This window comes from Populus trichocarpa, chromosome 3, assembly GCF_000002775.5.
Source record: "Populus trichocarpa isolate Nisqually-1 chromosome 3, P.trichocarpa_v4.1, whole genome shotgun sequence".
NCBI classification, from domain to species: Eukaryota; Viridiplantae; Streptophyta; class Magnoliopsida; order Malpighiales; family Salicaceae; genus Populus; species Populus trichocarpa.
The window spans coordinates 19482934-19504710 of NC_037287.2; the positions used below are offsets into that span (position 1 = coordinate 19482934).

Here is a 21777-nt window from a genome sequence, read left to right on the forward strand (position 1 = left end):
AATTCCAGTTGTGAAAGTATGATATGAAATTTTTTAGCAAATGTCTGAAAGGTGAAAACCTATTGCCGAAATTGCAAGTCCTGTTGATTGCCCAAAATAGCAGGCACATTCTCCATCTAGCAAACCAGTAATGAAAAAGAGGACACAAATCATAGAAGCAGAAACTGATGGATGCATTTACCACTGATAAAACCAGAAACAAGCATGAACATGCATCCAAACCCCAACTAAACAAGCCTCACTGCCTGCTTTCTTCTCCTTTTCCAAAATCCTATCCCTAGTCCTAAGGAGATGGAGAAGTTACAAACTGCCTAGGCAAACTAAAGATGTCCTTGCCTGCGAAAGGAGAGGTCCACTCGCGCGAACCAGCTGAGGATGATGTTTCTTTAGCCACTCCACTGTCCCGTAACCCTGATAGGAAGGAACTATTTGTACTGCTCGTCCTTGTGCTAGACGTGTTCCTAAGTAATGAAGACAGACCCAGCCACAACCCATTTGACTTAGAGGATAACATGTTCGAATCCAAAGTCCAATCGATGCTGGTGTAATCAAATTCTGACATCAGGCCTCCTGTATTCCAATCAACATGTGAAGAACCTAAAGTTCCAGCTGAGCCCCAGCCAATGAACAAACCAAGTGAGGACGGTGCTGCTAGAGAAGGCAAAGATGCAGTCGTTTTACCATATGAACCTTGCAACTGAGATGGAACTGTAAGTGAAGGAGACCTTGTTCCTCCAAGTCCATTTGATGTATAATTTACTGGGCCGCTATAAGGGAACGGGTTTTGTTTGTATGACACTGGATGGTAAAATTGTTGTGAGCTCTGATTTACAAGACCAAGGCTTCCAGTGCTCTGATTTGAAAGCAACTTAACATTTGACCGCATATGTTCAACACCTGGAACATTATTTGAATACCATCCAGCTGTTACTGAAGGAGTGGCACTTGCGTAAGGGACTGTATTTTGTTTGGCATTCATAGATTGAGGGCTGACTGGTTCCCTCACAATCTGCTGCACATTTTTCCTCTCATTTCCAGTAAAACCAAGCTGGACACCGAGTTTTGTTGATGGAGGTGCTACTTGCATGGATGGTCCCATAGATGATGGAGGTGCTACTTGCATGGATGGTCCCATAGATGATGAGAATGCAGAGCTCGATCCTGTTGTGCCCACTCCTTCAGTAAAACCAAGCTGGACATCAAGTTTTGTTGATGGAGGTGCTACTTGCATGGATGGTCCCATAGATGATGAGAATGCAGGGCTCGATCCTGTTGCGCCCCACCTCTTGTCTGCTAGTGGCTTGGGCTGATTCAGAGGTTGCAAGTTTCTACTCCCAGGTTCTGAATACGTTGGCACTGGAATTGCTGTTTTGTAGTTGAAATCCTGTTCATTCATTCTCTGTTGTGCTGTAACTGAAGTCACAGGTACAGGCTTTTCATGCAGTCTCCTCAGGTTATTCGTATCGGCAGTATATTCTTGCCTTGGTGGAGTTGCAGGTGGTTCCTGCTTCTGTGGCTGCAGGGTCTCTTCTGCCTTCACTAGATCCCCTTCACAAGCAACCACTGCTCTTTCAACCTCCTGCTTTGAGCATTTGTATCTCATCTCCATTGCTGAGATTTGAGCGAGCTCCTCATTTATGTCAATTTTTAGGTTACCACCACTTTCAAGCTTAGAGTCCTTTTGAGCTTCCTCCTCACTTCCCTCAAAAAGCCAGTTTACCGATTCTTCTACCCTGCCCTCATTCAGCATAAGGGCCAAGATTGCCCGCTCATGAGAAAAACCCATTGCCACAAGCTGTTGTGAAAGCCTTTCTAGTTTTCTTGACATCAGATACCCACTGCATCGGTCATGCAACTCTTGCGCCCTCCTCTCTCTCTGACGCTGATGCTTTTTCTCATTCCTCTGACGGATCTTCTCACGTCGGTCGCTGTCTAAGCCAGGTATCGTTTCCTGTCGAGTAGAATTGATTATCTTCTCTTTAATGTCCTCTGACTCACCAGAGCAGCTCCCATTGTTGGAAACTGAATCATACTCAGAAACTGTTCCATGTGGGCTGCTAGAATGCTCATCTGTGTCATCTATATTTCTGAAACGACCATTATCATGCAAGGGCGGGAAAGCAGCAGCAGCTGGTATTTCTAATGTGTGAAAAGTCCCAGAAATTGGATTATAAGCATTCGCTGGATTCCCAGTTACAGAGTTGGTTGATCCAGAAGACTTAACGGATGCTTTTGGTTGTTCTATAGCAGACTTTGCAGAGGTCTTATCCTTGGACTTGGTATTGGATTTTGATGCAGGAGACATCTTTCTGGATTACTATAAGATAATGTTCCTGCAAAATGTAAAAACCACTTCTTACAGCTAGAGAAAGTATAGCATAAATGCACATATCCAATGCATCATTTTCCATCTTTAACACCATATTCATGATAAACTGCAAAGAGTGTAGGAAAGAGAATTGGTTCACAATCTAATTCTTATCAGAAATGCCATATGCAGTTCCCTCAAAACATTCATTTACTCATATGTAGAAAACTCGATAACCTACATCCATAACGCTTTTAAAATCCCATTCTTAATGGATGTTATGGGTGACAATCTCAAGATGAAATCACCTAAAAAGCATACAGCATGCTACGTATTACATAAGAATCAACTGCATCTCGTTAGCTGCCCACTATTTAATGAAAAAACATATATCGACAAAAAGAGACAGCAGAATCATAAACTGAAAACCCAGGTGGCATAATGCATTCATCACACATTTGAAATTACAGAGTTAAGTCACACAAATCTGAAACTAACATAGTTTTGAGGAAAAGAAAAATGGAAAAGAGAATAACACGAATTTTCTGCAATTCATCGATTTGCTAACAAGAATATCATCAAATCAAACACAAATGCAAAACAAGATATTTCACATCCTGATAAAGTGAGCAAACATAAAACCAAAGGTAAGATGCAAAATCAAATGTCATTAATTCAGCTCTCAAAATTGCATAACCGACTAATAAAATATCATTTGCAACCAATTTTTCGTAAGCCAAAAACATTATGCAAACAATAATAAAAACTGAAAAAAGAATTGATTCAAACACAAATCCATATATCATCCCACATTCTCAATGCAAAACACAAGAAATGAAATCTTCCGTATTTCTTTGAATGGAAAACAAAAGAAATGAAATTTCTAAATACCTACAAACCAAAAAAAATGAAGCCCCACCACAAATTCTTGACCTCCACATAAAAAATAATAATAATAACTGAATTTTTACAGAAAAGAAATGAGCATAGAATAAAAAACTCAAATAAATACAATGAGATCTCTCAAAATCCAACCAGACCCGAAAAAAAAAGAGATCAAAGCAAACCAAACACATAAAACAAAAACCAAACACATAAAAAAAAAAAAAAAACTTTCACAAACAACATTGATTTGTGGGTTAATGATCTCTCTCCATTAAAAAAAAAACCAAACACATTCAAGATCTCTCTGCACCAAATTCAAGAAACACAAAACAAGAAAAAAAATGGATCTGATAACAAACCTTGAAGAGAAAAGCGGCTAAAGGGTCGTTGATTTGTGGGTTACGAGCGTTTCTTCGAAATTGTTTGCTATGTTTGTCTGTCTGTTGTGCAGTTTTAATGGCTTCCTCTATTTCTGGTTTATTTTTAAGGATTCTCTCTCTTTCTTGTCTTTTTTTTTTTTTTAATGTTCTCTCTCGTACGCCAGGTGGAATTAGACTGTATTTAATTTACGGTAATGGTTTTTTTATATATATAAATCTAGCGGCTTTCACATTTTTAACAAGAAAAAATCATAAATAATAATATCTCTGTAAATGAATTTGTCTGATTTTAGATGCAATAATTACCATTAAAAAAACTTTTTTTTTATATAAATCTAGCGGCATTCACACTTTTAACAAAAAAAAAATTATAAATAATAATATCTCTGTACAATGAGTTTGTGATTTTAGATGCAATAATTATCATAAAAAAGTATATGTACGGTGATACATTAATAACCTTTTCCAATATTAGGGACCTAGATTTTCTTTCCATTTTATTTACTTATTTATTTTCTTTTCTTTTATTTTTCTATTTTTTAAATGGGATGCGTAGAACAGGAAAATAGGCAAGGTAGATCCTAAATAGGCTGTTAAAATCCCGGTAAAACCTAACAGCCACCACCTGTATTTAAAATGTAATAAATTTAAGTTTTAATATATATATATATATATATATATATATATATATATATATATATATATTACCAGAATTTGCCCTTTTTTGGCTACAAAGCGCATAGACGTGCATGTGTTGCTGTGATTTTGATGTGACAAGTAATGGGATCGAAGTAAAGAAGCGGTAAATGGATTTATTAAACTAATACTAAAATATTTAATTGAATAATTGAAAAGAAGAAAATAAGTATTTGTGTTTAAATAATTATCACCCTTGGCCTTGATGGCCAACATTCCCTTTTACCCAAAGTTATTAAACCAGCCCAACAATGTCATCGCCAAAGGCTCGTGTAAAGACTTGAATTAATTAAATGTAAATATTGTCTATAATTGGGGTGCCCTGGCCCGCACCCTTCAATGTGGTTCCGCCTCTACCAGCTAGGAAATTTCCCATGCACAATCATTTTAGCATCTTGCCTCCAAAAAGCCTTCCTTTTGCAATCATTTCAACACACTATATAACCTTTACATAAAATGATAAAAAAATAAATAAATTATTGGGATAATTCACATGATCCTTGCCTATCTAGTTCCATCAACAGTAATATCACGTTGCATTACAAAGGAATACAGTAATAAGTAATTACTTAAGATAAAAAAAAATTTACCTATCTTGGAATAGGCCAACGGGCCAAGCCAAGATATCAGTTGTGTGGTCATTACAATTGTCACCGTGCCTTTTACTAGGGAATTCTCTACGTGTTTTGGGCCGTTAAAAGGCACAGCAAGATTAAGAAAAAATGAAGAGCTGATCCTCTTGTGATTTTGGTTATGATGAAGAAGAAGACAGGAAAAATAGAATTATATATATCAGTTGAAGTTAATCACAGTAAACAAGATCTGAAAATCCAAACAACAATCAAACATAGCCTAGAAGCAACACTAATTTCTAATCTTGGCCACAGCAGCAGCCCTACTAAGAACACTGAAGTGAAATCTTGACTGATCATTGTCCCAGTAGAGTCCAATTTCATCGCTTTCCCTCAAATTCCTCCTTTTAACGAAGTGCTTTGTCCAGCCATCATTGAAAATATAGCTTTTAGAAGTGCTCCATCTTTTGAAGACCAACTGATGCATACTTCCAGTATCGATATCCCAAACCCAGACCTTCAAACCATTGATTTCTTGATTCGGAATTATAACCTGTTTAGTTTGATCCTCGTTCAAGAAAGGTAGGATATGTTTCTCAACCAAATCTGCAGACACAAGCAGCCTGCATAGATTACCCAGATCACTTGGCTTCATCTTCTTCTTGATCTCGAATGGGTCATGATGATACAGACTTAGTTGAGTTGATACCCCACGAGACCTCTCCTCTAGCAAATCCCCAAGGCTAAAAGACGATCTCATCGTCCTAAGATTAAAAGCCACCCTTCTCTCCAACTCTTCTCCAGATTCATTGTTTCTTGAATCAGGATCAACAGAGTTCTTGAAAACCCAGTTTTCATCAAAAAGCTTTGATTCCTTTAAAACCCTCCCTGGATTTCTTGAAGCAACAACAATGGAACCAATTCCGCTGCTTGTTTTTGGCTTCTTGAACCAAAAAGGATGCTCATTGAAAATTGGCTGTGACCCAGCAAACACTTCTCTCTCGGCTTGTTGACATTCACATTCTTTTCTTTTCTTAGGATTATTGGTGTTCCTGGAAGGAAAACAAGGACTCAAAACACAAAATTGTTGTTGTTTCTCCATTGTTGCAATAACAGATAAAATAAACAACGAGACACAGATAAGAATCAAAATTTTCTCACAAATGTTTTACTCTGTGGGCGTGGATTAATAAATATACAGACTGGAGTTTATCAGTGTGGAGTCCGGAAAGTCAGTCAGTATGCGATTCGGAAAAGAAAGAAACTTTGTTACCAAGTAATTCAACGGTAAGTACTAATTTGGTTTGTAAATCTATTAAGACTTGAGACGGGAAATCAAATCAGTTTTCTCCCGCTCTTTTCCTATCGCCCGTTATGTTGCCGCCCTGCATCTCATATTATCTTCCTCTTGGGCTCGGCCCTTCACATAGTTACCGAACCTGTCCTTTTAAACTGTATGAGGAGTTTAACAGGTTAAATTCAGGTGATTTAACATGGCAATTCGTAAGGGAAGATCTAAACAATTATTTTTTAAAAAAATTATTCAAAATGATTTTGTTCTAGTTTTTTTTTTTTAAATAGTCCAAAACAACATCATTTTATTCTAAAAACTCAATTGACCAACTCATAGATATACAAATTGCTAGACCTTGAGCCAAGCCAGATATTATAACTATGGATATGTGAAGTGCCCCTGCTCCCATCATTCCATGTCTAATAAATGAAAGAACACCATGCAAGCTCCATGACAACAGACTGAAAATTCTTCTTCTGCGGTTTTTCCTTACCCCAACAGAACTCAGTATTCAAACCAATGAGTGGCATGTTACTAATACATAAATGTAGATTCCGTTCACCACTAGAAAATTAGAAATCATGAACAAAATATTTCATCGACGAGTTAACATGATTCTGTCACCCATGTTAATGGCTGACAGAGTTCGACGAAATGTTGACGTCAACAGTAGCAGAGCTAGAAAATAAAATTAAGGGGGCCAAATCAGGAAAATTATTCTATGGGGGAAATTTTTTTCATTTTTTCTACTTTTTAGGCTAAAACTATAGATTAATATTGTTAAGGGGGCTGGAAAAAAATTTATGGCAAATAAATTAAATGCACCAGCAAGATTATGCCCGTCATTATGTAGTAAATATTACTAATGTGTTTGCTAATTATGGCCTGTTACAGAAATTTTAATCTGATTTATTTGCCATAAATTGTAAGCTTCATGGATGATTAATTGATTATTGCCTTTTGGTCTTTCTATTCCCTTCCAAGATCTAAGTACCACACGTTCTCTCATTTCCTTCCTGCCTTGTGTGTAACTTTCAAGAAATGTAACGTTCAAATTAATTCAACATCGCATGCTCTATAATTCCTATATAAATCACGCAGCAATCTCCATTGCCAGATCAAATACCACTCTCTCTATAATATCACCTTCAAAATGGCTTTTAATCTTAAGCTCTTTCTTTTCGTTGCTTTATTGGCATGCAGCAGCTTGGGCTGCTACAAGGCCAAGGCAAGACCGCTGGCGCTTCAATCTCAAACCTTTCGACTCGCTTAAAATTAGATGAAGAGTCATCAAACTGCTGGGACTCTTTGTTGCAACTACAAGCATGTACTGGGGAGATTGTTCTTTTCTTCCTTAACGGCGAGACTCAACTTGGTCATAGCTGTTGCCAAGCTTTGAGCACCATTGGTGAACATTGCTGGCCTAACATGATTGATACACTAGGATTTACCACTGAAGAGAGCCAAATTCTTGAAGGCTACTGTGATAAAGCTGCCGATCCCACTACTCCATCACCGTCAGCACCATCTGTGGTGCCTGTTGAGATTGTTCCAAAGCAAACTTTGGTTCCTTGAGGCTTGAATGGAATTTGAGGTTAGCTGTTAGTGGTAGTAACAGAGCGAAAACAACAGCAATAAAGAATAATTACACTCTTTCTCTGTGCTTTAGATTTTATATATATGTTATGTTGATCAAGTAATTTGCTTTGCTCATGAGAGACGTTATTTGAGAAAGAGTGGACGTCTCTCTCTCTCTCGTTTTTTCTTTATCTGATCTTTCATTGCGAAGAGAAATTAACAACACCAATATATAATCACTCAATATATATATATATATATTCACATGACCAATTAAACTAATTAATTTTATTTTTAAGCCGAAACGATAATTATATCAAACAAGAAACAACTCTAATAATGATTGAATATTTGAATAATAAAATAACTACTTAAACTATATATGAAATCCATTAAACTCAAGGGGTGCCTTTCATTTTTGGTTTAAATATGAAATAATAATTATGCAATGGATGATCCAATAACCATCATTCATTGTTTAAATATGAAACAATAATATTCATTTTATAATTTTATAAAAAATCAATTTTCTTTAAATTTTCAATTTAATAATAAAATCCAATTAATTAGCACCCATTAAAATTAATCATCATTTATTCAATTACAACACACCTAAATTATAAAATCAAACTTAATTTCATCAAATGACAATAAAATTCAATTTTTCTCAAATCCCAAATAAACCCTAGCATACAAATTATATATTAATACATAATTTTTTCATAGTAAAAAGTTATAAAACACTTAAATATACAAGTAAACTACTAAAATAATTCAATAAATTAACGTAAAACATAGATGAATTACAAAAAAATAGACGGGTCTGTTTACTTTGTGTATCGAAACTTCACAAAAAATCAAACGATCGATGCTAATATTATTGATAGATGTAGATGCGGGTTACTAAAAAAATTCAATAAATTAACACAAAATATAGATGAATTACAAAAAAAAAATAAGTGGATTTATTTATTTTGTGCATTGAAACTTCACAAAAATCCAACTATCAATGTTTATTGATAGATGTAAATGTGGGTTGGGGTGCATGGAGGAGGAGGGGAAAAAAATAAGGGGAACAAATGTCGTTATAACATATTAACATTTGTCGATGGAAATAATTTGTCAGCAATTCCTGTATTAAATAGTGATGAGTAATTAAAATTATGGACTGAACGTAATCCATCATAATTTCTGTGGAAAATTAATGGTGGAAATTATTTGTTATCATTTCCATCGGAAATTAGCGATGAAATTTTTCCTATCGACGTTTATGCTGCTATTTACAAATTTTCTGGTTGTGGTTCTAAATTTGTTAATGAAGGTGCAGGTGAAGAATGAGTGATCTCTATCCTCATCTACAGATATGCAGACACGAACAGGATCATTATTAACTTGTGTAAGCTTTGAGGTTGTAGGCAATTAATCCGACTCAAACATAATTAAGCCTTCGGCCATAATTTCTTAGGTCCATGAGGATGCCAAGAGTCCCACCACAAAACAAAAGAAATTCTCCCCATTGCCTACTGTATGCTCGATTTGATCCCAAATTAGAGTTCTAAGCTTTAGTAATTTTTTCCAATTCTGAACAGTCATTTGGAATAGTTGAGCACCATAAATTCTAAATTTTAATTAGGAGATGAATCATGCACCAAGCCACCTTTAGAGATCCTGCTTGTATAATCAGACACCTTCCTCAAGACACATGCAGAATTACATCCCTTCTAACTTTTTGATTCCTAATCCTCCTTCCTGTATAGGAAAAGTCGATTCTTGCCAAGAAACTTTAATTAGCAACAGATGCAGTGTTCTCCTTCCCATGACATAAAAATGCACTGTGATCTTCCCATGCCACATACTAGCTGACTCGTAAAAAAAGAAGTAAAAGCATGACTAATAAATAATAGAAACCGTCAGCCCGTATGAAAATTAGTTAACCTTCTAACCTATTTTTTCTTTTACTGTCATAAACATTAGATTAGCCTTGTATCATCGATATCGCTTGATGAGCCTTTGAAGCTCTACGATGAGAATATGTTAAACGTCAGAACTGGGAATAATGGATTGGTTGATTGAAATCAAACCAGGCAAAAGAAATCTTTCGAACTAAACTGGATTGATTATAACAGAATAATAACAACAGAAGTTGACTACAATAAAACAAGCAAGCATCTCAGATTCTAAACAACAATCAAACATAACCTAAGAGCAAATACAAAATCTTAGTCTTAGCCAGTAGCAGCAGCTCTACTCAGAACACTGAAATGAAATCTTGACTGATCATTGTCCCAGTAGAGTCCAATTTCATCTCCTTCAACCAAATTCCTCCTTTTAACGAAGTGCTTTGTCCAGCCATCATTGAAAATATAACTTTTAGAAGTGCTCCATCTTTTGAAGACCAACTGATGCATACTTTCAGTGTCAATATCCCTAACCCAGACCTTCAAACCATTCCTTTCTTGATTCGGAATTATAACCTGTTTAGTTTGATCCTCGTTCAAGAAAGGCAGGATATGTTTCTCAACCAAATCTGCAGACACAAGCAGCCTGCATAGATTACCCAGATCACTTGGCTTCATCTTCTTCTTGATCTCGAATGGGTCATGATGATACAGACTTAGTTGAGTTGATACCCCACGAGACCTCTCCTCTAGCAAATCCCCAAGGCTAAAAGACGATCTCATCGTCCTAAGATTAAAAGCCACCCTTCTCTCCAACTCTTCCGCAGATTCTTTGTTTCTTGAATCACTATCAACAGAGTTCTTGAAAACCCAGTTTTCATCAAAAAGCTTTGGTTCCTTTACAACCCTCCCTGGATTTCTTGAAGCAACAACAATGGAACCAATTCCGCTGCTTGTTTTTGGCTTCTTGAACCAAAAAGGATGCTCATTGAAAGGTGGCGGGGACCCAGCAAACACTTCTCTCTCGGCATGTTGACATTCACATTCTTTTCTTTTATTTGGATTCTTAATTTTCTTGAGAATAGAACAAGAATCAGAAACATGAAACAGTTGTTGTCTCTCCATTGCTGTAAGTAATGACAGAACTACAACAAGACACAGATAAACAAAAACCAATTAATCTTTTCTTCTCATATGTTTTAGTTTGTGGGTGTGGGTTAGCATTCTTATATAGACTGAAATTAATCAGTATAGAGTCCGGATTGTATAGAAAAATCAGTATGCAATTAGGAAATCAAGATCGAAACTTTTCACCAAGTAATTCAACGTCAACGGTAACTAATGTTCGGTTAGTTTTTCTGTCGAGTCAGGAACCAAAATCAGTTAGCCCCCGCTCTTTCCGACCTCCTCACTGATTCCTTTGCATCGCTGCACTACAGATTTTGGGCTTGGCCCTTTCCTATAAATCGTTCATGGGCTTTCAAAGGTCTAAAAGGTACAAGATAATTTTCTGTTTTGGCTTTTAAAAATAATCTCATTTTTTTATTAAGAAATATAAATATAGTTATTAAACCTGATTTATGATAAATTAATTTTAAAAAATAGGGTCAGGTTTTTGGTTTTTTTTGAGAATCTTCTACTTTATTATGTTATTAATCAAATCTAAAAAAAAATATTATTACTTTATTAAATAGTTGATTTTAAAAATAACGAAACACCTATAAATATTTTATTGTAAAAGGTTTTTTGTTAAACAAGTTTAACTTTATATTTTTTTTTTTTTCCAATTAGAAGATACCTTCACATCAAAACATAATTAATCATATGGTTAATCCAAGTAATAAATTGATTATTTGAAATTTATTATTCGAAAAACTAATTTATTTATGTGTCTCTTCCGAGTTATGATTAAGGCTTGCAAACAAGAATAAGAAGGGAATAGATCTTACTTATATACTCTAACACGATGGTAATTAAAATTAATGTTGCAATTCCATGTCTAATCCTTCTCATATCTCCTTAATTACTTGTATTTTTTTTTCCTGTCATAATAATTAGGAAGGAAAATTTGTCTATGAAGATATGATCAGAGCCCAAGAGGAGTTGGGATGCCACATGTATTCAATTTATATGAGTAAATACTGTAAGATATATTTGGAATGATAAATAAATCTTTCTCTCTCTCTCTTTTTTAGCAAGTTAATTGTGGCAATATTTAGTATTAGTGTTTCAAACGTGGTAAAATTAATTCGTTTCATCCAGTAATTATGGAAAAGAATATATAAACATATTATATGAAGATATATATCAAGGTTTAACAAAGGGAAGGAAAAAAAAAGGTACGTAGCTATGCAATATTTTGTCATTAATATATATTATTGAAGAGCAGAATATTGATGAGATGAAATTTACTCCATGATTTTATGGCATCTTTTCTTCAAGGTTACACCGGTATAATGCAATCCAAATCCCAGTTCTTGCAATATTGGAACAAGAGCTCATTTTGGTGAGTTATGATTGTTTATGTTTAGTTAGTTCTAGATTTATAAAAAAATATAAATGTGTTTGGTTAGAAAAATAAAAATGAAGATATAAAAAAATAATATATCTCTTAATAGTTTTAAAATAAATTTTTATTATTTTAAAATAAAAGATACTGAAACTATATTACCTTTATATTCAATTATCTCTGGTTTTTTTTTTAAGATAGTAATACAACACAACCTTAATTAAATACAATAATAGCAAAGGGCAAAGATCACATTTTAGAAAGCAATGTAGAGAGAGAGAACAAAAAATAAGGAATTGAAATTAAGGCTAAATTAAGCTAATATTTACAGAGAAATTCAAGAAATAATAGAAAACAATCAAATCAACTAACCATGTATATGTATACATTATCTGTAGGTCAATGTGAATTTTGACAAATAACAAAGCAACATATGTATAGAACATGCTAAAGCTTTAGGGACAAATCAAGTCCTAATGGATTAGCTTGATCACTTTTTGGAGGTTCAATTAACTGGAGCTGATCAATATCAATATTGGATGGCTTATTGGTTGCAATATTTGATGACGAAGAACCACCAAAGTTGCGAAATAAGTCATTAATGTCCTCAAACCTTGAAGAAGAAGAAGAAGAGGCAGTAGAGTTTCCATATCTACCATTAAGAGAATTCAAACTCTCCATTCTTAGCCTATCAATGGAAGTCGGTTGTGCATTCATCATGGCCTGCCTTGACCACCCACCAAGGCCAAAACGATACCCACTTGAGGATGTACTCCATGGATAAGATGATGGCTTGCGAATCAAGGAATCCATCTCCATGCCAAGTGACCTATTGAAAGATCCATAATAAGGGTGTGTTGAAGGGTTTGAACAGGGATAGTATGGAAAGTGCCCAAAAGCATCCACATCCATCCCTTGACGCCTTTTGGCTATTGCACGCTCTTGTTTGTGTGCGTTTTGATGCCCACCAAGAGCTTGGGATGTGGAGAACTCTCTCTTGCAATAGCTGCACGAGAAAACCCTTGAATCTGCTAGTTTCAAAGTCTCATCTATTGATTCATTTGCATGAAAAGATCCTGCATTAATAGGGCTAAAAAGATTGAATTCTAGCTTTGATCCACCGAGAGAATCATCATTAGAAAGCTTCAAATCGAGCAAAACAGGAGAACTTGATGAATCGGGCAAGGTTAATGGTTCAGTTCCACTAACAACTTTCTCTTTCATCTTCAGATTGATCATGTTTTTCTGATCATGATCACCACTATGTCTGCATAATGTTTCTTCGGAGGCTGCTGAGATGCTTGAGGTCCTAGAGGGACACCTTTCTGCACCAATTGATTCCATTGAAAACAAAAGGAAATTAAAATGATCCAAGTTTTTGATTTGAAGTAAAACTTGTTTAGGATATTCTCTTTTTATTGAGTCCTGAATAAATGAATATCTTTCAATCAATGGAAACAAATTAATCCCATTATGGTGTTGGTGCAATGCATCAATAGAGAGAAAGGATTGAAGTGATGAGTATAATCTTGCAAGATTTTATTTTTTATTTTATTTTATTAGGGCTTGCCACACAATTATTCCTGCCATGTATTTGATACTATGTCAACATGGTTGATTACTAAAGAAAAGTCAAACTTCCATAAGAAGAGTTAATGAAAAACATTTATGGAAACATGAGACATTTCCTTTAATATGTAATATACTAAATACTTATAATATTTGGATTCGCTAAACAAATTATAAGAATTCACTCACTTATTTAACAATTATATCTTTAATTTTCTTTCATGTTTCTCTCTCCCTCTTATATTAATTTCTCTATTATGCTATAAATTTTTATTAGTTATAACCTAAATATCACAAAATTTCTAGGTCAAATGCACACAAATCATCATGTATCAATTCATAGTACTAGTTTATCTATACCTGTTTAAAATTAAGAATATTGAACCTGTTTTTTTTTTATCAAAATCTTAAAAAAATTACTTTAAATTAAAAACAAATAGTGTTTTTTAATAAGTTGTATGCTTTAGAAATAATATATATATATATATATATATATATGATAAAAATAAAATAAAATTATAATGAAAAAGATTTATAGCTAGTAGCTCATTTATTATCTTTTTTTTTATAGGTGTTTGAGAATATGATATAATCTATTTTTATGTGCATTTTAAAAATATGTTTTATTTAAAAAAAATATTAACTTAATAATTTTTATGTCTTTTAATATGATGATATTAAAAAAATAAAAAATAAAATCATTTTAGCATATTTTCTTTTAAAAAATATCTCATATTACACTAACAAAATAAAATTATATAAAATGTCTAGGTTAAATATATATTTGAGATTGTGTTGCAGGATATTTTTTAAAATAGTTTTTTATTTTAAAATATATTAAAATAAATTTTTATCTTTTATATTATCATATTAAAGTTATAAAAAAATATTAAAAATATCAATTTAAATATATTTTTTTATAATTTTTTTTAATAAAAACACTTTCTAGAAACATCCACTACGATGCATGTTGATAGATTCTCTAATGTCTTCAACAGTAAACTTTGACGTCTTTCATACTATCATTTCCTTGGATGGACATGAGAGTATCAAATAAAAAGTCAAATATTATTTTTAATTTACTCCTTAAAATTTATCAACCTTTTCAATTTACCCCTAGAACTTTTTTCTTGTGTTGATCAGCCCTTGAAGTGTAAAAGAAATTTACAATCACTCTTTGGATTATTGAAGAGACAACGTGGACTTTTTTTATTTTTCTATTTCAATCGACCTTCTGATATTGAAGTCTTGATAAACACCTATTCCATAATTATACCATGATTTGTGAATATTGCCTCACTACAATCTATTATATCTATGGCAAATATCACATTAAATTTAAAACCTAGGATAATCTTCCATCAAACATTAGGCTCAACAAGAACAAAGTCCATAAGAAGTATTGCAAATTAAAGTTTACGTGGGAGAGAGATGAAGAAATTAAGAAATAAAAGCTAAAAAAACATTTTATTATGTTTGTCCAGTTTATGTTATTATAGCGGTTTTAGATTTTAAAAGGTAATTATTATATTTTTATGATAAAAAAAATAGACACAAGTCATTTGATTAATTAAAATTCAATCTTATGTCCAATACTACGATCATATGATATGATATGAAAGTTCATAGTCTTTATAAAATTTGTTTTTGTAGTTTTTTAATGCTTAGTATTTTTGTCATAAATATAAATCAATTTTAATTACCCATAAAAAAATCACTATAATTTTCATTAACCATCAATATAATTGCGACATATTATATTAGGTTACTATCTTAATTACGAATAATAATATCATTTATCACCATAAAAAAAATCTATATTATTATTTATGTTGCAGCAGCTAAGAATAATAAAATCTCAATATATCATTAATATTGCAAAACTTCATGATACCTTTTATGAAAAATTATACCTCGTCTATCCTAACTCTTATTTTATTATAGATGATAAAATTAATTTGAATTTAAATTTAGATCAAGAAGGCCATGGTGGTAATTTTCATCTTATTGTAAGAAATCTTTATTATTTGGATCTAATTGAACCAACGTAGATTGTGAATAACATTAGAAGGACTTAATTAAACATTGCAAAAATATGAGAGCTTGAATCGCATTCTCTCCACCGCCATAAACTATGCCTTTTTTTCCTTTCTACAAAACAAACAGATAAAAAGAAAAGGTCAAAAAGAAAAGTTGTTTACTTTTCCCCTATTTTGAACAGCCCAATCACAATCCGCCATGTAAGAATAAACCCAACTTAGAATAAAGAAATTCATCCTCTTACACACTTGGCTTTTTTCTATTAGTCCGTGTTATACTAAAACCGCCAGCGACGTCACCTTATCATACTTTTTATTATTTTTATTTTCTTGGGTGTCAAACACGTACGGATGGATAATCCATGGAAATGATACATCTGTTTTTATAAGGTTTTGGATCTAAACAAAGATCGATGTTTCTTATCCTTGTTGTTGTTTGTAAGATTATTACAGTTAAATCATGAGGAAATGATTTTGCTTTGAATTAAAAACAAATAATTTCTATTATCTCTTTCTTTCAGTTTTTTTTTTCGTTTTGTGATTATTTAATGCTTCAAATCTGACCAAACCATGAAGAAGAAGCTTGATACTCGTTTTCCAGCTGTAAGCTCTCACCTTTGCTCTTTGCTCTTTTTGTGATCCGGGTTTTGCTTTGTTTGGTTTGCAGTTGAGAAAACGAAAGGAAAGTTTGAAACTTTTTAATTGATTTATTGATTGTTCTGTTCATGTTAGTTTCACTATTGGCTGCAAGGAACTCTTTTTTCTCTTCTTTGCGGTTTTTTGTGACCTGGGGCTTGCTTGGTTTGCTTAGTAGTTGAGAAAAAGAAGGGAAAGTTCGAAGCTTTTTGGATGATAGATTGACTGGTTAGATGTTCTGTTGATGATAATTTGACCATTTTCGTTTTGCTTTAGGTTTTTTTTTTTTATTGTTGTATCTAGTTTAGAGTTGGAATTAGCTTAAAGATAGAACGTTTATGAGGATTTATGGTCTGGTTCTGGTTTTTTTCTTGATTTGGGATTGTTTCACTGAAAGTATTGTGATTTTTTAGGTGAAATTGGCAGGTTGGTGTTTTGTTTTTTTGAGGAAGTAGTGTTTTTATGATTAATGGGTTTAATTAGTTGGTAATTGTGTCAATTATAGAGCTATTGTGGTGATAATGGCACGGAACGTGTTCTCTTCTGGATTGCGGGGCTGTTTTATTTTTGAATTATAGGTTCGTTCTTTTGGTTTTGGTTCTTGTTAATATTTTCTTTTGTTTGTGGCATAGGCTTCTCATGTGGGTTTGTGAAGTTGTGTTTCAAATTAGTTGATGGGAATCTTATTGTTGATGGGCTCGAGGGACGTAGGTTATTTTTCTTCTAGATTTTGCTGTTGACTGTGGTTGTCAGTTACTGTTCAAAATGGTCATTCATATACCTGTACTTTGGACCTTAGGGTAATTTAAGATCAGTATTTTATTTAGATCAGGTCTAGCATTAGCTTTGCTTCTATAATTAGGACCATTCTAATTTTCTACATGTTTCTCTTGTTTTGCCTGCAAATGACCAGCATGACACTGTTTTTGATGGTACGGAATTGGGGATTTTGGATCTGATCTAAATGTGTTTTGAGTTGCTTGTTTTCAAGTTATAATGCATTATTTTAGCCTGAGGTTGCACTGTAGTTTATGCTTTTTTGGCCTTGCCTTTGCATACCCTCACTATAGCAGCCACTTCTTTCCTAGAAGACAAACACTCACCCAGCAACTGTGTGCGCTTCTGATGAAGGAAAATTTACTCATACCTCTAAACCGTTCTCATTCCCAGATATCCCTTTCCCTTTGCTCCTGGCAATTTCAGACGCCTTTGCATCATTGTGTAATACATCTTAATAAATTCTATACTTGGTTAGTCCTCACTAGTCACTCCCATCAAGGATCGTAACATGGCCATCAAATTAGAGATATGACAGAACTTTTCACTTGGGGTGCTATTGATTACTCTGTAATGATTTAAGTATATAATTTCCCCCCTTCAACAACATCACTTCAGAAACATAGTGCGTTGTTACAAAATCAAGAATGCCTGTTTGATCTGGTTTCAATTTACTGAGCCTGGCAGTTTGAAGAATTTGGTGGAAGCTGTGGCATCAGCCTTGTGATATTGAGGCATATATAGATGAAGTTGCCTTTGTTGTTGGAGTGTTTAGTTGGTGAGGTTAGTTATTTTGTGGGATGGCATGTAGAAGGTTATCAAACTTCAGTTTCACATTTCACACCAATGGCTAGTCACCAACTCCAACAGAATAGATAGTTTCTAGAAATTTGAAGGTGTGATACAGCCATTCAGAAAATAAAAAAAAGCTATCTGCAACTTGTGCAGTTTTTTTTTAAGGCTTGCTTAGATCATTTTTTACTTCTTCAATTTGAGAGCCATATAACATCTTAAAACTGAGTGTGCCATTGTTGATGTTTCTGTTCTTCGAAAATTGACAGAAAATTCTATTTAAATTTTAAATTATTGCATTGGAAAAAGTTTTTGTCTTATACTGTTGTATGATGGACAATTTTAATTTGGCAGGCTCGCATAAAGAAAATTATGCAAGCTGATGAGGATGTTGGGAAGATAGCACTGGCAGTGCCTGTTTTAGTTTGTAAGTACCTGTAACTATTTATGCTTTAGTTCTCAGTCTTTCTACAAAAATGTTTGCCTGCTTATGCTTTTCTTGGATATAAATGCAGCCAAAGCATTGGAATTGTTTCTGCAAGACCTCTGTGACCGTACCCATGAGATCACCCTTCAGCGAGGAGCAAAGACTATGAGTGCTTTGCATTTGTAAGTCTGGAATTGCTGTTATTCATCTAAGAGTCTCTCTTGTATGAGCTAATGGATGAGCATGTGCAACCTAATATGTACACCATGCTGGTTTTCTTTATGAGCACTCAGGCTCTGTCCATTTATTTTCATAAAGGTTTAAGTTAAATAGCAAATTGTAGTTCTGCTGTGATTCTTTCTTTTGGTTTTTTTTCCCCTGTAAAAAGGATGGGAGAAGAAAGCAAAAGGACGACTAGCAGAATTTTAAGGTATTATATCGGATAAATGTGTACATGCTTCTGTACCTTTAGGACTGCAAGATGGCATTTTTGCGGTGGTTTAATGAGCTTAGCTTGGTGACAAGACTGTGTTCCAGGCCCACCATTGAATTTTAACATTTTTTTTTAGTCTGAGAATAAACCACCCAGTTGTTTGAAACCATGCTGGGTTGATCAGTTCATAGGTTAATCACCAGGTTATTAGTACATTTCCTTTTTTCTCTGTACATATGGATTTTCAGGAGCTCCGTCCTCTTTCAGTTCATGATGTTGGTTTGGTCTTACATTCAAGTGAATACATTCTGCCATATCTCAGGCTTTGTACATGGGCTCTTGTTTTAAATGAGATTGATAGAAAATAGAATTAAAATGAAAAATATGTCTTTTTCTTTTTGTATGTAGATTCTCTTTAGTCGGTGAAGATTGTTCCTACATGAGCCATAATAGGCTCTTATCTGGCTAAACCCAGTTTTACAAATTATTTTATTCATATTCTGCCTGAATCTGGTGCAAATAGATAAATTTTATTGGTTTGTGTTATTTAAATAGACATTTCTTGAAACTCTGAAAGTGAAAATAAAATCATCTGACTTGCATCTACAATGGGCTTAGGATATACTGGGTCCTCCTAAAATGCTCTAATCAGAATAACTGTCTTTGATTTGTTTGCCCAACTCAGGTTGGTGCAAGTTTTAAGCACCTCTATATACATTTTCTTTGCATGCTTGTGTGTTGGTAGTTAGGAGTTTCTACCATCACCAGAATACCCCTTTTGAAACCCTCATTGTGGAGACCAAACATGATTGAGTTTAAGAGTCCTCGGTTTGCTCTTATTATCTACATATGGTTTGTTGAGCAAGATGTGTGAAGCTGGTTGCATTTTGTTCTCCTCTCCTCTCGCTCTCCAACTGTAGCTCACCTATGAAGTGTGAGTGTGTTTGTGTGTGTTGTGGTGGGGGCGTCATGTCCCTTTTGTAATTAATCTTTTTATGTTTCCTTTAAACCCCTTTCTTATCTTCTATTTTGCATATGATCTAATTGAATCCCTTGCTTAAACTGCAGAAAACATTGTGTACAGAGCTATAACGTGTTTGATTTTCTGAGAGAAATTGTCAGCAGGGTTCCTGACTACAGTCATGGTCATTCCGATTCCACAGGGGATCACAGACCTCTTCAAAAGAGGTGATTGGAGAGATCATGTTATTGTTTTGTTTCCTTTTTACTCATTTTCTTTATGCGGATCTTGGATTAACAAATTAGGTTTACTCTGGTTGCATGTAATTCTTCCAGAAAGCCCACTGGAGATGAATGCAATGACAGTGACGAGGAGTTGAAGAGAAGCAGGATGGTAGGATACATTGATTAATTGGTTTGGTTTTTGGTGGTTCCTTCTTTTTAAGTTTATTGCAAGGGTAGTTACATTGGAAGATGTTATGTTCAGCAGTTTCAAGTTTGTCACATGATTTTTATTTGAGAGGTATTTTAAAGAGTTTTTAACCTTGTTCCCTTCAGCATGAGATGAGCCATGCAGGCAGCAGTGGCAGAGGAAGAGGTCGAGGACGAGGGAGAGGTCGTGGAAGAGGTGCTCGAAATATAGAAAGAGAGTCTTCTAGTCGTGACCTTGAACCAGAATCCTGCACAACTGTTCAGCAGAGCATTAAAAATAACACCAATCCTGGAGTAGTGATGGACAATGGCTCAGAGTCTAAGGAATCAGTGAAGGAAAATAACAGAGTCAGTGATGCTACCAATCAACCAGAACGAAACTTTGATCTGAATGCAGAGGTTAATGATAGTGAGGATGCAAAGGCTGCAGCAGCACCAGCTGCGGCAGCACCAGCCGCCGCCGCCACCACCACCACAACCACAACCACCACCTCAGCCCCCAGCTCATCAGTAGAGCCTGCTGCTGAAACTAACCATGAAGAATATCCAGGTTGGTCACTTTCTGAAATGGACAAGATGGTTATTGACCCTCTTCAGCTTGCACAGCTCAGCAAAAGATTAGACGAGGAGGAGGAAGATTACGATGAAGAAGGCTGATCTTACTATCAGCTGGCTCTTAGAAAAGATTAGTGGTTGGGAACACAATTAATAGGCATGGAGACAAGGAGAGAAGAAACAGCAGGGCTCAACCACATAGATGCCCTAGGTGGAAAACGGAGATATGCGCTGTCCATTCTCCCTAGGAAAAGGCTGGTTCTGAATTTCTACTTTTATTCTGTGTCATCATCTTTATGCATCCTCTGTGATGCCATTCTCTAACAACTTCCTATAGTGGTAGATTTTCTGAAAATGTGAGATAGTCTGTGTAACTTAACTATCTGATGCAGGAAGGATGGGGTAGCCCTAGTAGGAGCTGTAGTTTGAGAATGTTTTATGTGAACTCTCTTTGTTTTAGTTTAGCCATATTCCAGTAGGATGTATAGCTGTCGTCGGTCTGATACTTTTCACGTTACTTTTAATAGCCGTTTCACTATATTTCAAGTAAATCCCACGCTGCTAGGAACGTGTTAACCCGAAAATCTAGAAGGCTTGTGCCGTGAGGGATGCATCTCCGAGCCAGGTCCCGTGGATTGTGACCCAAGCTGGGGCGTTAAGGTGATGGAACATGGCCGTTCAACCAGGTGCAGCACTGGCTTCAGAGGGTCGGTCTGCTCTGTTGGATCCTGGTACAAGGGCACCGTCCTGACTTCACAGATTGGGCTTCTGTTTGCTGAAAGACAACCGCAATGAGGGTTTGTACTCAGATTGATAGAGCCGGCCGACACAACCCCATGATGGTTCAACGAGTCAATCTGACTTTTTTATCAGATTAGATAGGTTTTTTTTTTTTCATCTAGACTGGTCCGTCCAGGTTCTGGGTTAGTGGGTCATGTCATTTCTATTATATTTGTGTATATATATGAAATATAGAAATTATAAATATTATGTATACATGCATATATTATTATATGTGTATATAATACTAATATATA

At 34.6% G+C, this 21777-nt stretch overlaps 6 protein-coding genes across 10 annotated transcripts; 2 read left to right on the forward strand and 4 right to left on the reverse strand.

Annotated features, from left to right (window-relative positions):
• Positions 1-154: 154 nt before the first annotated feature.
• On the reverse strand, positions 155-3719 carry LOC7460272 (uncharacterized). Of its 3 annotated transcripts, none has more exons than XM_052451703.1 (3): positions 3553-3719; positions 1219-2333; positions 155-1074 (listed from the first exon to the last, which is right to left on the reverse strand). In XM_052451703.1, the coding sequence occupies exons 2-3, from the start codon at positions 2303-2305 to the stop codon at positions 284-286; spliced, it is 1878 nt and encodes a 625-aa protein (XP_052307663.1). In that variant the 5' UTR covers positions 2306-2333; positions 3553-3719; the 3' UTR covers positions 155-283. The 3 variants fall into 3 exon arrangements, with proteins under 3 accessions (XP_052307663.1, XP_052307662.1, XP_024454084.1); XM_052451702.1 differs by having other exon boundaries at positions 1111-2333; XM_024598316.2 differs by having other exon boundaries at positions 155-2333.
• Positions 3720-5133: 1414 nt separating this feature from the next.
• Positions 5134-5943, reverse strand: LOC18097168 (B3 domain-containing protein At2g33720). Its single transcript, XM_006385911.2, has one exon. It carries the CDS (start codon positions 5941-5943, stop codon positions 5134-5136), a length of 810 nt encoding a protein of 269 aa, XP_006385973.2.
• A 1389-nt stretch (positions 5944-7332) lies between these two features.
• LOC18097169 (egg cell-secreted protein 1.1) lies at positions 7333-7710 on the forward strand. The gene has a single exon (XM_006385912.3). The coding sequence runs from the start codon at positions 7333-7335 to the stop codon at positions 7708-7710; it is 378 nt and encodes a 125-aa protein (XP_006385974.3).
• Positions 7711-9815: 2105 nt separating this feature from the next.
• On the reverse strand, positions 9816-10897 carry LOC7460271 (putative B3 domain-containing protein At1g78640). Its single transcript, XM_024596410.2, has one exon. It carries the CDS (start codon positions 10734-10736, stop codon positions 9939-9941), a length of 798 nt encoding a protein of 265 aa, XP_024452178.2. The 5' UTR covers positions 10737-10897; the 3' UTR covers positions 9816-9938.
• A 1670-nt stretch (positions 10898-12567) lies between these two features.
• On the reverse strand, positions 12568-13464 carry LOC18097170 (zinc finger protein 1). Its single transcript, XM_024598142.2, has one exon. The coding sequence runs from the start codon at positions 13462-13464 to the stop codon at positions 12568-12570; it is 897 nt and encodes a 298-aa protein (XP_024453910.2).
• Positions 13465-16124: 2660 nt separating this feature from the next.
• Positions 16125-21278, forward strand: LOC7460270 (uncharacterized). 3 transcript variants are annotated; one of them, XM_024598259.2, is made up of 7 exons: positions 16125-16331; positions 16870-16942; positions 18288-18360; positions 18449-18542; positions 19862-19981; positions 20090-20147; positions 20312-21278. In XM_024598259.2, the coding sequence occupies exons 3-7, from the start codon at positions 18306-18308 to the stop codon at positions 20840-20842; spliced, it is 858 nt and encodes a 285-aa protein (XP_024454027.1). In that variant the 5' UTR covers positions 16125-16331; positions 16870-16942; positions 18288-18305; the 3' UTR covers positions 20843-21278. The 3 variants fall into 3 exon arrangements, with proteins under 3 accessions (XP_024454027.1, XP_052307743.1, XP_002304814.1); XM_052451783.1 differs by lacking the exon at positions 16870-16942 and adding an exon at positions 17829-17924; XM_002304778.4 differs by lacking the exon at positions 16870-16942.
• The last annotated feature ends 499 nt before the right edge of the window (positions 21279-21777 follow it).

Bases quoted from the DNA above. Each gene is read 5' to 3' on its own strand.
- LOC7460272 (XM_024598316.2), bottom strand. From the start codon at position 2,305: ATGTCTCCTGCATCAAAATCCAATACCAAGTCCAAGGATAAGACCTCT.
- LOC18097168 (XM_006385911.2), bottom strand. From the start codon at position 5,943: ATGGAGAAACAACAACAATTTTGTGTTTTGAGTCCTTGTTTTCCTTCC.
- LOC18097169 (XM_006385912.3), top strand. From the start codon at position 7,333: ATGCAGCAGCTTGGGCTGCTACAAGGCCAAGGCAAGACCGCTGGCGCT.
- LOC7460271 (XM_024596410.2), bottom strand. From the start codon at position 10,736: ATGGAGAGACAACAACTGTTTCATGTTTCTGATTCTTGTTCTATTCTC.
- LOC18097170 (XM_024598142.2), bottom strand. From the start codon at position 13,464: ATGGAATCAATTGGTGCAGAAAGGTGTCCCTCTAGGACCTCAAGCATC.
- LOC7460270 (XM_052451783.1), top strand. From the start codon at position 17,886: ATGAAGTTGCCTTTGTTGTTGGAGTGTTTAGTTGGTGAG. The intron at 17,925-18,287 runs GTTAGTTATTTT...TTAATTTGGCAG, and splicing joins TGGAGTGTTTAGTTGGTGAG to GCTCGCATAAAGAAAATTAT. The intron at 20,148-20,311 runs GTAGGATACATT...TGTTCCCTTCAG, and splicing joins AGTTGAAGAGAAGCAGGATG to CATGAGATGAGCCATGCAGG.